The following is a 16,529-nucleotide window of genomic DNA, read 5'->3' on the forward strand; positions in this document are numbered from 1 at the left end:
AAGACTTTTTTTTTGTTTTTTTCCAACTTGATTTCCTGGTTAGCCATATATAGTTACATGGCCATTTTACCCTCTTTACCTCTTATTTTATACTTTTGGTACTAGGATTCGACTACACACGCCTGTCTAGTAGCATTAGAATGAAAAATCTAGTTTATTTTTCTAATTACCATCAACTAGACATACATAATCACCAATGCCAATAAAATCTACTTTTTATCTGGTGCTTGACAATGCCATAAGGATTGGAGATATTGGATCAATTTGTGAGGTGATTGTATCTCGAAGAATTATGGCTCTGTTACCCACCAATGGTGGTGACCCTTATGAATTTTTTTCTCCTATCATCTCTTCTAGACGACAACTAGTAGCCCCTGAGAGCCACTTTGTAGTCGATGTGAAGTGTCATTCATATCTCCACCATCTACATCAATCATATATTTCCTTGCTCACTTGTCAAGAACACATTTTGCACTCTCACAATGTATTCAAATTGGATGTATCTTTAGTCCCATTGACCTAATTTTGTGGTCATTTGTTAGACATTGATAGAATTATCTTATCTTATCTTAGTGCCACATGTCCAGATATTATTGGAGGTTTTTATATTTTTTGGCCTAAATTCAATTGGCACTGGGGCGCTCTCTCTAGGCATTGTAGATTTTGTTGAGTGTTGCCTCGCCTTTAAAGACTTTTTTGAAAGGATTTTTTATTTTTTTTTGCCAATTGATTCCATGATTTGTAAGATTTTTTACTTGATTACTCTAATGATTTGTTGTATTGGAGGGTGAGGGGACGCATTGGATCTTATGCAGGATTGCAGGTGGGTCTCCCTATATGGGGTCCAAGTCCTCCAGAGGGTCACATTGGCACTTGTAGGGTGAGCATAGAGAGCCATGGGCCTCCACCATAGCAGATAGTACTTCATGGATCCCTAACACTATTCAATAATTGCTCGTGTTCCACCTTTTGGATGAGGACGATGCACCTTTATCACCATGGCCAACTGACTTCACACTTGTACCACACACTTGGAAGAGGTTCCAGGGTCCAGATGAGGATGTGTCTCATCAAGAGAGACAAAGGGAGAGCTTAGGTCATCATCCTAGCCCTTACAGATGGTTTGCAGGCATTATCAATCCACTTGGAGACCCATGAGGATGTCATTGTGCTCCCACTCTCATTTGGAGACACCACATGTGATTTGCTTGGAGATCAAGGGGCCAGCCCCTTATCCACTATGTTTGGAGTCTATTCTCTCACCATGACACACTTTGGACTCCACTAGGCCTTCTCAATGGCCCAACGACTCATCATGTTTACTATTTTTCCCTCTTGAGAGACTTATTCTTCTATTTTGGAGCTATCTTGGTGGGCTTGTCACGAAGAGATGTTATTGTTGCACATTATTTTATTATTTGGGGCTTAATTAGGCCTAATTTTGCAAATCTAACTCTTTAGAGAGGATATATATTGATGGGAGGCTCATTCATTCCTCTCATCATCACTTGGATTGGAATAGTATCTCTTGAGAGATTTTCACACTTGTTGTTGGGATGAGCTTTTTGGAGTTTTCTTGATGCACTATGATGTTTGGATTTTTGCTATTGCCTTTGGAGCTTCTTTCTAATGCGAAGTTGATGAATGGATATACCCTTTCTCTCATGTAAGTGAAATTTTAATGCTATTCTTGTTATCTTACTTGTCTGATGCATGCTTTTGTTATCATTATTCTCGTATGGTTAATGCAAAATTCTTTTGGAGACCTTGAATAAGTGATTTAATGCATGCATTGCTCTTTGAAGGATTGGGTGAATGTTCCTAGAGGCACCTCATAAGTTGAAAGACCTCGACACTTCATCTCCTTTGCAAATTTGAAGTACAAATACCTAATAACCTAGTTGCTGCACTTGGAAAGGCTAGCGAAGGTCCATTAGGGCTCCTTAGCTCATGAAAATTCTCGATCTATGTGTATATTAGCTCCATTAAGCCCAAGAAGCAAGGCACTGATGCTCACATCCCCTTGGTGGTCAATTTTACCTTTATTTTCTTCACCTTTCCCAATTCTAGGCCTAACCCTAGAGGGTTACCTTGGGCATCAAGCGAAATTTCTTGTAGCCATCCAAGGCCCTCTAATTTTGGTCCACTATTGTGCTGGAGTTTGCTCAAGAGGTCCTCCAAGTTTGAAGCAAATCTGATAGTGGAATCTCGAGATATAGAAAGCCCTAGCCATGAGGCCATCTCTTTCCCTAGGTCGATTTGGGTTAGTGTCCTCACTTTGGTCATTACATTTGTATTTTAAAAGAAAATTGTTCTTTGATCCTATTCTCTCCTCTAACTAGGTCAAGCCCCTCCTTGGTTGATCAACTCCATACCCTTGACCTGACTTCGGTCCACTTGCGTTCTCTGTGGTCCCACAACTTTGTAACTCATATTTTACAAGGATTACATAGAACCTAGTTTTCCTTGGGGATCCTTAGGTTTAGAATAGCCCTTCTCAAGGAATATTCTCGAAACCTAGGCCTAGGCATCCCCTTAGCCCTTCCTAGAGAGCCCATCACCTTGCTTCTAAAGCAAGTAAGCCATTTGTCTAAGCCTCTCTTGAGAATAGGCTTCAAGAATCACTCCTCATCCAATCATTGATCCATTCATCTTTGTGATTCCTCTTATACCAGGTCTCCTCCTATTGTGAAAGTTCATAAAGGGCAGGGAGTTTTTGCTGAGGTGACATTGGGCTATTGCTCCATTGTTGCCACTTGACCTAGTAGTTGCTCTATAGGATCCCCTCTTAGGACCCCTGCTAGTGTGAGCAGTAATAGGACTTGTAGGCTAAAACAGGATATGATAGAGCACATATATATTAGAGATCACTCATTTGATCTCTCATCATCATCACACTTGGAATTGCGACCTCATTGAGGAAACTCACACTTGCCCTTTTGTGGACTATATTGGATCTTGGATGCATTTTGATGTTTGGAGCTAATTTTTGGATATTCTTTGAATTAATGGATGGATTTCTTGCACATTATCTTGTAAGTACCTTTAATTACTGAAGATCTATTTTCTCTGTCCAATATATGGAATGCTTGACTCTAGTTCATGCCAAAAATTGTGCCCTATTTTTATTGAAGATTAATTGACTGCTAGCTAGACAAATATTGCATGCATTACAAATACATGACATGTTGAGAATTGTCCTAGTGGTGAAATGAAAATCTTAGTAGCTTTCCCATAATACTCCATTATTTTATTAAGTGGGTAAAAGCTTGAAATTTGTTGCTAAGGCATCAAATTTCGCCCTTCTTGGAAATAAGGTTAGCTAATCTAACACATCCTTAACTCCATATGCCCAAAGAACAAGGCGCTAATCCAAATTGTTGGTGATCAATCTCACATTTTCTCCATATTTTCTCTTTCCTTATTTCAGTCCTTTCAAGGCCAGAGAAGGAATCTAGGGCTTGGTGCGAATTTCTAGGAAGAGAGGATTTTAGTGGTTGGAGAGCCTAAACATCAAGTTGGTAGAGTTTTCCACAAAACCTATCAATTTGGTGGGCATCCACTTCAATTTCATCCATAAATTCTCTTGACCTAAATGTTTGCCCTAAGAGGGAAACCCTAGTTTTCCTTCCCTCAACTTAAAGACTTTCTTGAAGGTTTCATGAGCCTTGGCTTAGCTAACATACATTGTAAGAAACATTTTCTCCTTGCCTTGACCTTGAGTTATTCCAACACTCATCAAATCAATCAAACCCTAGGTCTTGAGCCTTTGTTTCTAGGATTCTTTATAGAAAGCGAATTGCTTCCTTATGAAGCTTTGGATCAAAATTGTGTTTTTCTTGAAGACCCCCTAGCGAGATCATTTCATACTTTAAACCTAGAATATCTATTATAATTTATCTCTATTCTACCATGACTCCTCCCATCGGTTTTGGCTGTGGTGACAGTGAGCCACTACCCTGTTGTTGCTTATAGGTCTTGTTTATACCTTGTAGGGTTTCCCTCTCGAAGGCCTGCTAGATTTTGCAGCAACAAGGCCACACATGTATTTGTTGGTGAATGAGAAGTATGATACTATAGAAAAGTCCAAGGGATTAGCTAAAGGCATCTAGTGCAAATGAATGTTTGGTCATTTGAAAAAAAAGATTAAGCCAGTTGCTATGGAAACACAATACAAATCTCTAATTTAGGTGAATTTGGGCAGTTTTGTTCCTGTTTTATTATGATGACAATGTTGGCGTGATGGTGCCCATGCTACAGCATAGAATGAGAAAGAAGAAATGAGAGAGAAACCTTGATATGCTATTCCATTAATGGAATTTCCACTCAAGAGGCATATAATTACAAGTATTTATGCTGTCCATGAGTCTTTGAGTTCTTCACTAATTTGTTAACTTTGGTGGAATTCATACATGCCAAGTGTTCATGGGCCATGGCATATTCTCTTATGACATATTCCTTACACCTCTTACGTATTACATATTTTATTACATGTTTTACTCATTATGGATAATCTCTTACACGTTTTAGACCTTATGATATATGACATCATTAATTTATCTACATGGCATGTCAATTTCATTTAGATCTCATCACCTAGGACCCATAAATCTACTAGGATTTAAACAAAACTTGGTCATAGAAATAAACTCATACGCGACCATTACATTACAACCCAATGTGACTAACCATGATCATGCCAAATGATCATTTTTCCTAATAGACAAGTAGTTTAATCTGTGCATGGAGTTCTGTGTTCATTATTTCTTATTCAGATTTTGGCAAAATACTGTACAGAGCAGATTCAGAGTGGGTGATTTACAACCAATTTTCTTTTGACTGTTTTGTGTATATAGTATATTTATGTCACTGGATCTTCAGTTTTGACTTATTTTAAGTCTGAAATTCATTTTTTTTTCTTGCAGCTATGGACAGATGTGAAATTGACATCGCCTCAGCTTTCAAAGGAGGCCATCTACAAGCTATCTCTGAAGACTCTTAGCCTGCAAAATGTTGCTTCTTCAAGGTTCCCATTAGTTCTTATAAATGTGGCTTGCTTTTTGTGCAGATGAGAAAGAAAAGTTTCTACTGTAGACAATGTGGGATGAGGTGTTATAGTTGAAATATCCTTCTGGAGAAATATCTTGTTTCCAAGGTCAAAATTGCAGTAGCAGCTTGTTTGGTAGATGAGAAGTAATAAATAATGCCTTGTACCTATATAAGGTACTCATGAAGTGATTCTATAAATGCAGTCAGAAGATTCATGAATGATATACTTAGTTGACCTCTTTTCATATGACCACCCAGTTGCTCCCTTTCTAGATGCATGATATTGTATGTTTCATTGTTGTTATACCCTTTGTTGGCAGTTAGCAAAACATCACTTTTTTGAGTTCCTTGTGTTTTACTTTTGCTCCATCAGCTATACTCTGAACTTTCTGTTGAAGCTAGTGGTAGCTTTAGAAGGTCTTCTGCATAGGCTTGATGTCTTGGCATGTAGGAGATGATTTATTGCCTCTTTAGGTTTTTATGTCTTCTTTCCTAAGTCTAACTTAGGAAAAATACTATAATTAAAGTCAATTATTGTGAACTATAAGTCATTTTCCAAGGATAAATAACAAAACTATAAGCGACTTAGAAAGAATCTCAACCATTGATCTCCTAGACTCCTAGATTTTCTAGAAGGGGAGATTAGTGTTAGGTATTTAGGCTTAATGAAGATTATAAATGAAAGCCTAAGGGAGAGGTGAAGATAGACAGCGAAGAGAGGCAACTACAACATTTTTGGGAAAACGATTTTCTCAAGAAGGAGAAAGCGAATTCTCTGGAGTGAGAGGCTCAATTCGATTGTGGAGTGTTAATTTTCCTTAGGCCTATATTGTTCTTTGTTTTAGATAATTGCATTTCATCATTTACATATTTAATTCACTCCATAGCATCATAACATCATTAACAACATATGCAATTATATAGAAATAACAATATCATCATCAATGCAGCGAAACATAAAGGAACAATAGAAGAAAAACATTCACACATAGAGACTCTAGGTTTGGTTGGAGACCAGAGAAAAACCCCACAAGGGGGAAAACCCTTTCAAATTCTTCTTCTTATTAGATTGTCATAAAATGTTGAGCAAATAGAGAGTATAATGATACATATATTAACCGCAAAAATATCCAGCAAAATCAACTAAACATCCAAGAGATGAACCAAGCAATACTAATAATCAAAACCCTAATTCAGAAGTCAATGGTCAAATGTCAACATTTGCGGTCAACTGACGAAATCTGTGATCAATTGTTGAATGAATTTTGAAACCCTAGTTTCCGGCCGCACAGAGAGTAAGATGTGCGTGCGGTTGAAACGTTCCAGCTGCACAAATAGGCAACATGTGAGTAACTACAGCCAAAATTTTTCTGTAGCATCCCTGTGGTTGTAGACCAAAACCCTAATCCACACATGCGAGCTTTGGACCTTGCAATTTTGGACCTGTATGAACCAACTTTCGCAAACCAACCTTAGACTTGTACGAGCCAAACCAAAGAAGGAAGAATGATTGATGATCTCCAAATGAGGGTCACTTGACTTGTATTTATAGCCATCCAAGGTTGTCCAATTTCTCTTTATGGATGACTTGTCCTTTTGTATACATATGGATTTCCATATTAAAATATATTTTTAACCAAATTAAATTCTTCCAAAGGGCTAGTTGGGGTCTTCCTTGATGAGGAAGATTGTCCAAAGGAGGAATTTGTCCCTGAACTGCCAAATTAACACTCTTTCTCAGCTAGGGAGAAATTATCGACTGCAACATCTCTCCCATCACAAATATCTTGACATATTCAAATGTTGTCTTTGCTCTTCTTAGCATGTCTCTGCTTATCTCTTCTTGTCTTTGCTCATATGCTGGACACTCTCGAATCTAAAAGAAGAAGAATTTGACATCGGAGGGTAGCCCAAGCTACCTCCCTCTATCCATTGGGGAGTTCCAACTCAACCCACATCAATATCAGAGATCCTAGCTCAATTCGAAACAAGATCAGGGAGCCTTGCTCAACCTGGAATCCATTGGCAATGAGAAGGATCCTATGGGACATTCTCACCTCATGTCTATGATAGTGGGGAAGCTCCTATGGGACACTGTCACCCCAAAGTCATTTCATATAGGGGAGCATCTAGCTACCACCCTATCTCCAAAGACAATGTGCGAGATTAGACCTAGCCCAATGCGTAGGGATCAGACTCTATCCCAAACTCCTTGGCAATAGGTGAGATCAACTTACCAGAGGTAAAGATCACACTCTACCCTATTGTCCCTGATCTTCCCATCTTGACCCTTGAGAGTCAGATGGTAGAACACATGCATCAACCAACTTGGGCAAGATCTACCTACTGCAGGGGGTAGGGATCACACTCTATCCCAAGTCCCTCATCCCATTGGCTAAATGGGGAGGCTATCCGACAAAGTGGATAGGATAATAACTGGGGCATACTCTGACTAGGGGAGATCCCAAATTTCTATACACCCTATTGGTCAAAGGTCCTTCATCCCCAGGAGCCCACCAACTCCATTCCTTACCCTGGGATCTCAGAGAGGGGGGAAGAGCTAGCTCAGTGTCCTCGATCAACCCTGCTCTTTGTAGATTAAAAACATATCAACATGCTCATATCCGATACTTGCTTAAAATGTTCACTGAAAAGTTCAATCATATTGCTTCATGCATTACCAAGAGTAGCAGTGCCCTATTTTCCTGTTCATGTAGGACATCAAATTAAATATTATGTTAGAACAAATACATGACATAAAAGGATACCTTATTCTTCCTTTCTCCCTCTCATGGAGGTATCAACCACAAGCCTAAGATTGTCTCATATAGCAGGATTGTCTCAATGCATGAAGATATCTCAGTCCCAGTAATATAGGAGATTTTCTGCCAATCAGATCCCACTCTAAAATGTATCACTATCGTGTTTAGAATTTCTTCAAACAACTCTCCAAAGAGATTTCTCAACCAAATTGTCCCATGGTTAGCCATGCTAGCAACAATGTACTCAACCTCGATCGTGCTTAAAGCATCAGACTTTTATCTCTTCCAAAATATCATGACAGATCTCAAGTTAAAACAACACCCAAATATGCTCTTCCTGTCAATCCAACCAAGTCAACATTAGTGTATCCATACAGTCATACATCTCTGGAAGTATATCTCAGACCAAGATTGATCATCCCATGCAAATGTGCTTGGTGGCAACACAATGTGTATGAAGCAGCTCAATCATGAATTGACTCAGGTTGTTCTCTGAAAAACATATATCTAAATGGGTGTTCACAAGGAACACCAATGCTTCAATTAGTTGTTGGTTGCCAAATCAGGTTCAACAATATTTCTTCTTGAAATTCAATTCCATTGGGGTGTCCAACGATTTGCATTCCATCATGCCAAATAACTTTACAACTTCTTTTCCTTTTCCAAACTTCTTAACCCAGAAGGAAGTGCATCATGCCAAGGTCTTCAATCTTGATCTCGGAGGCCAACTCCCTCTTACTTTTATCAACAGAGGCTCGTGACCTGACAAGAATAGGTCGTCAACATATAAAACCAAAATCAAAGGGATACCTTGGTCCACTTTGAAGTAGGGGTTCAGATTGACACATCTTCCAGGCTTTACCAGGTAATTGTCAATGCGAACATACCAGGTTGGGGAAGTTTGCTTCAAACATACAATGCTTTATGTGAACATAATACTAACCAATATCCTCAACCTCAAACAAATCAATATTGTGCAATCAAATTAACCAATCAAGCCTTAAATTTTATATCAAGGCCATAAAAGTTCCTGCTAATATCATTATCAAACTCTTCAGACTAGGTGCCAGGTAAAGCTCACACCAAAATATCCAGTTACAACCTTATCTATTGTAATGTCAACAACTGTCATTTACCAAGCAATATCAAGCCAAAGTTTATAAAGCCATCCTCATGATCATAATATGAATCATTTTTGTCCTTAGATGTAAATGCATACACCAAGGATAAGTCATATAAGTTTCATCCATTCATTGTGAGATCACTGCATACTGAATCACAACTATTTACAGTTCAACCAATGTGCCAATACCAATGATGCCAATACAGAATCATTATTGAATACCAATAGTAATAACTGAGAGTTACTATGCCCATATTGTCGTGCCACATCAAGGCAAATCACCATTGCAAAATCTGATCAAAGCCCTAACTTGTTATCACTGTATAAGCCAAAACATATCTATAAATTGTTAATCATCATGTCAAATTCCAACACTACTTATCTATATTAAGTCAAGCCAATAAGTCAAATCTTTGTCAAACCCTTGCAACTTTTACCAAATACTATCATATACTAGCTTCAATGATAAAATTAGGACAAATAACGTATTTATATGCATACCACAGACTTCTGCAAACACAAGATGAGTTAAGACATTCACATTCTTTGCAACATAACGATCTCTGCATAAGACAGTAATCATGCCAATTATGAAATTCTTCTTAAGATTCTATTAGTGATGATTCTCTAGATTTCAACCCTGCAACACAGAAAAGAGTAGATTCCAAACGATAGGTCACTTCACATTTTCTAGAGAGGTCTTGATATTAAACAACCTTCATTTTGATCCCTGCAACAAGTCAAACATTATGTAGATCTCAATGTTCCTTAAACTTCCTTGCTTATGGAACTCTCTATTATATGCTTCATGTTTGAAGGTCTGACATACTCCTGATGCATTCCTGATTTCATGCATTAGATTTCAATTTTTGTATCCTACAGGCTCAACCATACCCATAGGTCCTCTTCCGTGTGGTTGGTAGGTCTATAACTGCCCTCTTAAGCCTTTCTCCTGACAGTTGGGGCTTGAACTAGGAGAAATCTTCTCTGGTCATATCAGAACTTGGCAAAACATTTTCAACAAAATCAAATCGTTATTCATACCCAAAATCCTTCCTTCAATATTCAAGTTTCTTCTATTCATTTTTCTGCAAATAATAATAGGTGTTGGAATCATATGGAGATTTTCTTTCTCTGTATGGAAGCCACTTCTGTCAACATTAATCAAGTCATTAACCTATCTATCATAATATTGTTATGCATCAACAAAACTGTTAGATCATAGAGGCAAACTATATTAGGTTCTAAAACATATATTCATCATAGTCATAACAAATCATCATCAACTACTTCATTGTCACATACATAGTTTTCAAAACCGTTTTTAAAAACCGGTTACCGGTCTAACTGGCCGGTTAGCAAGGCCGCCAGTCTAAACCGGCCAAAAAACCCGGTTGGAAAGGCCATTTCTCCAATTTTTTGCCCTAACCGGTGAAAACCGGCCGGTTTAGGACGGAACCAGCCGGTTTGTATCAAACCGGCCGGTTCCGTCCTAAACCGGCCGGTTTTAGGCACGCCCACCGTAACTTGCAAAAAGCGTATTTCTGATTGTGGTTTAGGGGTTTTGGGGGGGAACTAAGGGTGTTTTCCCTCCAAAAACACCCTCTCCAAGCCTATAAGAGGCCCCTCTCACTCTCATTTGTCTCACACAACTGATTTGGAGTGTTTGTGAGTGTTTGTGAGTTTGTTTGTGAGCTTGGAGAGTGTTGAGTTTTTGCTGAAGTAGTCATCTTGGAGTTGGAGTTGGAGCTATTTTGGAGATAGTGTGTAGCTGTCAGTGGAGTTGCCATCTTCAAGAGGAGGCTAAGGAAGCTAGTTTGCATTTCCAGGTAAGGATTTGCACTTGAAAATTCCTCATTTGAGTCTGCTGTCCATGAATTATTATTTTTTATGTGTTATAAACTTCTCACTTCAATGATCTATCATCTATGCTATGAACTCTCTAGCTCTATGCTATCAAATTTTTTAGCTTGAATGTGCATTTTTTTCATACATTTATCTTTGGTTTTCCATGTTGCTTAGCTGCAATTTTTTTTTAAATGGCAGATTTCTTTGCAAATTGTTATTATTTCAAGCAAACATGGCTCCAAAAGGAAAGGACAGTGCATGGGCTCATTGTGATGTAATTGATGGAAAAATGATATGCAAATTATGCCATAAATCTATTGGAGGTGGGGGTATTCTTAGGTTGAAACAACACTTGGCTGGGATAAGAGGCCAAGTAAAGCCATGTGATGCACCAAATGCACTATTAGGTCCTATTAGGGCAGAATACATTTCCAAGCTTGAAAATTTTTATGAGGGTAAGGCTAGGGAGAAGGCCATCCAAGATGACATTGCAAGGAAGAGGAAATTATTAGAAGCCATGAAAGAGAGTGGGTATGATGATTATGAAATTCAAAACTCCTCTTCTATCCCTTCCACCAATGACCCCTTTCACTATGTTCATCCTTCTGTTGGCCAACCATCAAAAGGAACAAAGAGAACAAACATCCAAAGTTATTTCTCATCTTCTGCCAACATTGCTTCTTCTAATCCCACTTCCTCCCAGCCAAGTTCTCAACCCACTTTGGATCAACATTGGAAAATACAATCAAAGAAACTTCTCATCAATACATTGCTAGATGGTGGTATGATTCAGATATCCCATTTAATGCTGCTCGCTTACCTTATTTCCAAGCTATGTGGGACTCTGTTATAGCTGCAGGAAAGGGCTTTAAAGGCCCTAGTATGCATGACTTGAGGGGAGCTCTTTTGCAAAAAGAGATATCTTCCATTGATGAGAATTTGGTTGAGTTTAAGATTCATGGCTCAAAACAGGTTGTTCCATTATCTCAGATGGATGGACCGATGGAAAGAACCGCACTATCATTAATTTCCTTGTTTCTTGCCCTCAAGGAACCGTGTTTTTGAAATCAGTTGATGCATCTGATAAGGTAAAGGATGCAACCCTTCTATTTGAGCTTTTGGACAACATTATTCAGGAAGTTGGGGAGGAGCATGTTGTGCAGGTCATCACTGATAATGCCTCAAACTATGTTCTTGCTGGAAAGATGCTTGAGACCAAATATAAGACCATATTTTGGACTCCATGTGTTGCACATTGCATAGACCTCATGCTTGAGGATATAGGCAAAGTGGAGTGGGTAAAAAACACTATAGAGCATGCCAAGTGCATTACAAAATACATTTACAACCACTCATGGGTATTGAGCCTAATGAGGAAACACACTGGGGGCAAAGAGCTTGTTAGGCCTGCAATTACAAGATTTGCAACTCACTTCCTCACGTTGCAATGTCTCAATGGTCAACATAAAAACTTGCAGAAAATGTTTTCCTCTGAAGAATGGTCTGAATCTCGGTGGGCTCGTAGACCAGATGGAAAAGACACCAAAAAGAAAGTGTTAGACACTTATTTTTGGAAAAGGTCTCTAGAGCTTGTGAAAATTACCGAGCCCCTTGTTAAGGTGCTAAGGTTGGTGGATGGGGAAAAATTGGCCATGGGCTACATTTATGAGGCTATGGATCAGGCAAAGGAGCAGATACGGGCAGCTTACAAGGATAGGTTAGCTAAATATGGCCGTATATGGGAGATCATTGATAACAGATGGAACAATCAACTCCATCGTCCTATACATGCAACTGGGTATTTTTTGAACCCAAAGTATCACTATAAAAATCGGCTAGGAGATCTGCATGATGGGGTGTTCAGAGCTGGATTGATTGATTGCTTGGAGCGCATGGTCCCTAGCCATGCAGACCAGTTGGAAATACATAGACAGCTTACTGTTTTCAATATGGCAAGTGGTACTTTTGGCAAAAATTTGGCAAAGATGGCAAGAGATGTGGACCAACCAGGTAAGCAATTCCAATTTCCATTTTGTTTTGCTTTTCAAGTTAAAATTGTTTACGTTCTTTAAAATTCAAATTATAAACTAAGTTACTAATTAATGTCTTTTTCTTTGCAGCACATTGCTGGGAGTCATTTGGTGGCCAGTGTCCTCAATTGCAAAGGTTTGCAATTAGAGTCCTCAGTCAAACTTGCAGTGCTTCAGGTTGTGAGCACAATTGGTCTGTTTTTGAGCGCATACACACGAAGAAGAGAAACCGTTTGGAACAAAAACGGTTAAATTATCTTGTTTTCGTGCAATACAACCTTCGACTGAGGAGGAACCAAAGGATGAGCAAAACACCTGATCTAGATCCCATTGTGTTGGACGATATTGATTCAACATCAGAATGGGTGTAGGAGACTGAAGATCCTGTGTTTGAGGCTGATTTTGATATCAACATGGCTTTAGCGGGGGGATGAAGCAGATTATGTGGCGGCATCAGAACCAGGATCAATAGCGGCATCAAGGAAAGGCAAAGAACCAATGGAAGGCACTAGTCGTGCAGGTCGACAAACTCATGCTTCCATTAGGTCCACTTCTATTGTCATTGGTGGCATTGATACTGAGGTTGCAAATCAGGCTGAGGCATCCTCAGACTTTGAACCAGATGATGTCTATGTAGCTCCTGATGATGATCCTGTGTCTAGTAGTGGTGATGAATTTGATGATTGATCATGTGTACACTGTAGACTTGTAGTAGGACTGTAGGCCAATGGCCTCATAGCTTGCAGCATTGTTTTTGGAATTTGATTGCCATTTAGAGCCTCATTTCTTATGTATTTTGCTATTTTATCGATGATATGTATTGCACTCGGTGCCATTTTGATATATTCACCTTTACATGGTATATAAATGAGCAAACTTTGCATATTTTGTCTCTATTGGCTTGGAATCATGGTTTTACATCTTAAAAATAGTTTTGTTTCATTAAAAATTAATTATTTAATGTTTTTTTTAAAACCTGTTCGTTTAGACCAAACCAGTCCCGGTTAGACCCGTTCCGGTCGGTAAACCGGTTCATTAGGTGGACCGGTCCGGTCACCGGTTCCGGTTTTAAAAACTATGGTCACATATGGACATGTCATCAAATATATATCAAAGGTTAGTGTCATATAATTAGAGCAACAGAGAAGTGTATCTTCATACTACAAGAATTATAATCACAACATCACTTCTTTGTCATATTATTCAACCATCAAGTCAAGGCATCCAATTTTACAAAGATTATCAAATCCTAACAAGAAGATCCTTAGTATCAACATCATTGTCACACTTTCATCGTTAGGGTTACCATGCTTATCACAAGCATTAATATTAGTATCACGTTATCACATATCAATATCAATGTATCTAGCCTTCTTTATGAGATCAGGAAATCCACCATGTCCAAAATGTAATATGCTTTCCAAATATCAAGAGCACCAATATATCATATGTACCAGAAATCAAACATACTTTCGTATGCATGCATGAGTCATTTATGAAGGTAATATTCTCAACATACCTTAGGGCTTAACTTGCCATCCAATCTTGCGGCTAAATCATAACACTGAAACAATATACTTCACGTACCTTGTAGTAGTCATATACTTTTGCAGCTTGTAACACTTATTTGACATTTATAGCTGTAGTACTTGCATATTGCTACTTTGAAAACTTTCAAAGACTTTCCTCAAGTATTTCTTTTCCTTTTCCAACACCAACTCTTCTCTTCCTGTACTAGCTCTCTGTTAAAATTGGCAACTAGGGCCAAATTCCACCTTGGGACAACTCATTTAATGAAGATGATGATTGCATTAAATTCCTCTTTTCGAGAGGACCAAAATTGATATAAAGATCATCTCATTTGGACAAGTAGAAGTGTGATTTTGAATTTAATGCCCACACGTGCAAATTGTCAAGGTCGGCCATATCATCACGTAGGCTCAGAAAGCCTAATGGATATGTCACATCACCCTCAACGACTTGTATAAATACAAGTGAGCTTTCTCCTCATTTGGCATCTTCATCACTCACACATTCTCTCTCCTTCTCTCATTGGTTTGTACAACATTGGGCATTTTGTCTCTCTCACTCGTGTGGATCAAGGAGCACGGATTTTAGAGCTCAATTGCAAGGCCAAAAATCTTAGAAGATTCTGCAGTTTGAGTAGTGTTCACTTTGACCTTCCAAGGAGAGTTTGACTTCGATCTTTTGGGAGATTATCTGTTTGGCAGGCCGCATCTTTTGGCACAAGAACTGAGGTAATCTGAGCACTTTGACCGGAGGCTAAATTGCAAGTTGACCATAGATTTCAGGATAGCAGGTTGACCAAGTTTGACCATTGAATTTGTCACTATTTTGGGCTGACTTTGACCTCTTGATCATGCTGAGTTTGATTGGGAAGGCCGAGCGAGCTATTTTGAGGACATCCTATTGTTGCTTCAACCATATTTGACTTTCTGGTTAGGGCTGATTTGACTGCAAGTTTTAATAGGGCTATTTTGACTTTGAATTTGGCAAGTCAATTTGACTTTTGTACTCTCTATCTCTGCTGAACATTTGATATAATAATAAGAAGATTTGATCAAAGGGTTTTCCCCATCTTGTGGTTTTTCCTTGGCATTTGCCAAATCTAGTGTTCTCTTGTCTTGGCTTGTCTTTTGCATATTATTTTATGTTCTATATACTTTTATTGTCAATGTGATTAATGGTTAATGTGATTGCTATTGGAAATCTAATTTGGAAGTTGTCATTGGGTTGCTAAAGTAACATTGAAGTAATTGTGCTAAGCATAGAACATACCATTGTTAACTAAAATTAATATGGTATCACAACACAGGTGAAGACAAAGCCCAAGCAAGAGAGAGAAAATCAATCATTAAGAGAGATTTGTTTGATCTAGCTTCAATGGCTTTTACATGTTACTTCAAATCCGAGGATAAGCTCAAGGAAAAATTTGACTATCATGCATGGAAGATGACTTTGGACTTGACTTTGGAAGAGCATGATGCCATGGACTATGTGAAGGGAAGAGAGGTGGAGCCTCCTTCGAATGCACCTGCTGCTACGAAGATGAAATGCAAGAAAGGTGAGGTCAAAGCTAAAATAATCATTATAGACTCTATTCAAAGGCATTTGGTTGCTTGTATTTCTAATTTAGAAACATCTAAGATGTATGATAAGCTAGTTGGGATGTTCAAAGTGAACAATTCAAATCAAATCCTCTTTCTCAAAAACAAGTTGAAGGATATCAAGATGGACAAAGGGGAGTCTATCAAATCCTACTTCATGAGGATTACAGAAATCAAGAATGACCTTCTATCTATTGGAGAAGTTGCTGCTGACAGGGAGCTCACTCTCATCGCTCTCAGAGGACTTACAAGAGCATGGGATGTGTTTAACACCACCATTCTTAACAATGATAGCATTCCTAGTTTCGTTGAATTATTGGCTAAATGCACTCAAGAAGAGATGAGGATGATGGAGAGAAACAAGCCTTCAAATGGAAATGAACCTAGTGCTTTCTCCACTCATGCTAAAAGGAAGAACAATGTTGGTCCAAAGAGACAAGGTGAAGGATTGAAGCAGGGATTCAAAGAAGGAAGAAAAGGAAAGTGCTACAATTGCAACAAGTTTGGCCATTATGCTATAGAGTGTACTCTCAAGAAGGATACTCCAAGGGATGATGAAAAAAATAATCATAACAACTAAAATGGCAAT

At 38.5% G+C, this 16,529-nt stretch overlaps 1 protein-coding gene across 3 annotated transcripts in view; it reads left to right on the forward strand.

Moving 5' to 3' along the window:
* LOC149138279 (phosphomevalonate kinase, peroxisomal-like) overlaps positions 1-16,529 on the forward strand; it is a 278,660-nt gene that overhangs the window by 84,403 nt on the left and 177,728 nt on the right. For all 3 annotated transcript variants that reach the window (XM_089452943.1, XM_089452942.1, XM_089452941.1), the window contains one exon: positions 4,926-5,026. In XM_089452943.1, coding sequence (XP_089309069.1) covers positions 4,926-5,026 — 101 coding nt within the window. The remainder of the gene's footprint in view (positions 1-4,925; positions 5,027-16,529) is intronic.

This window comes from Pinus tabuliformis, chromosome X (assembly GCF_031772625.1).
Source record: "Pinus tabuliformis cultivar Carrire ecotype Pingquan chromosome X, CPIR1, whole genome shotgun sequence".
NCBI lineage: Eukaryota > Viridiplantae > Streptophyta > Pinopsida > Pinales > Pinaceae > Pinus > Pinus tabuliformis.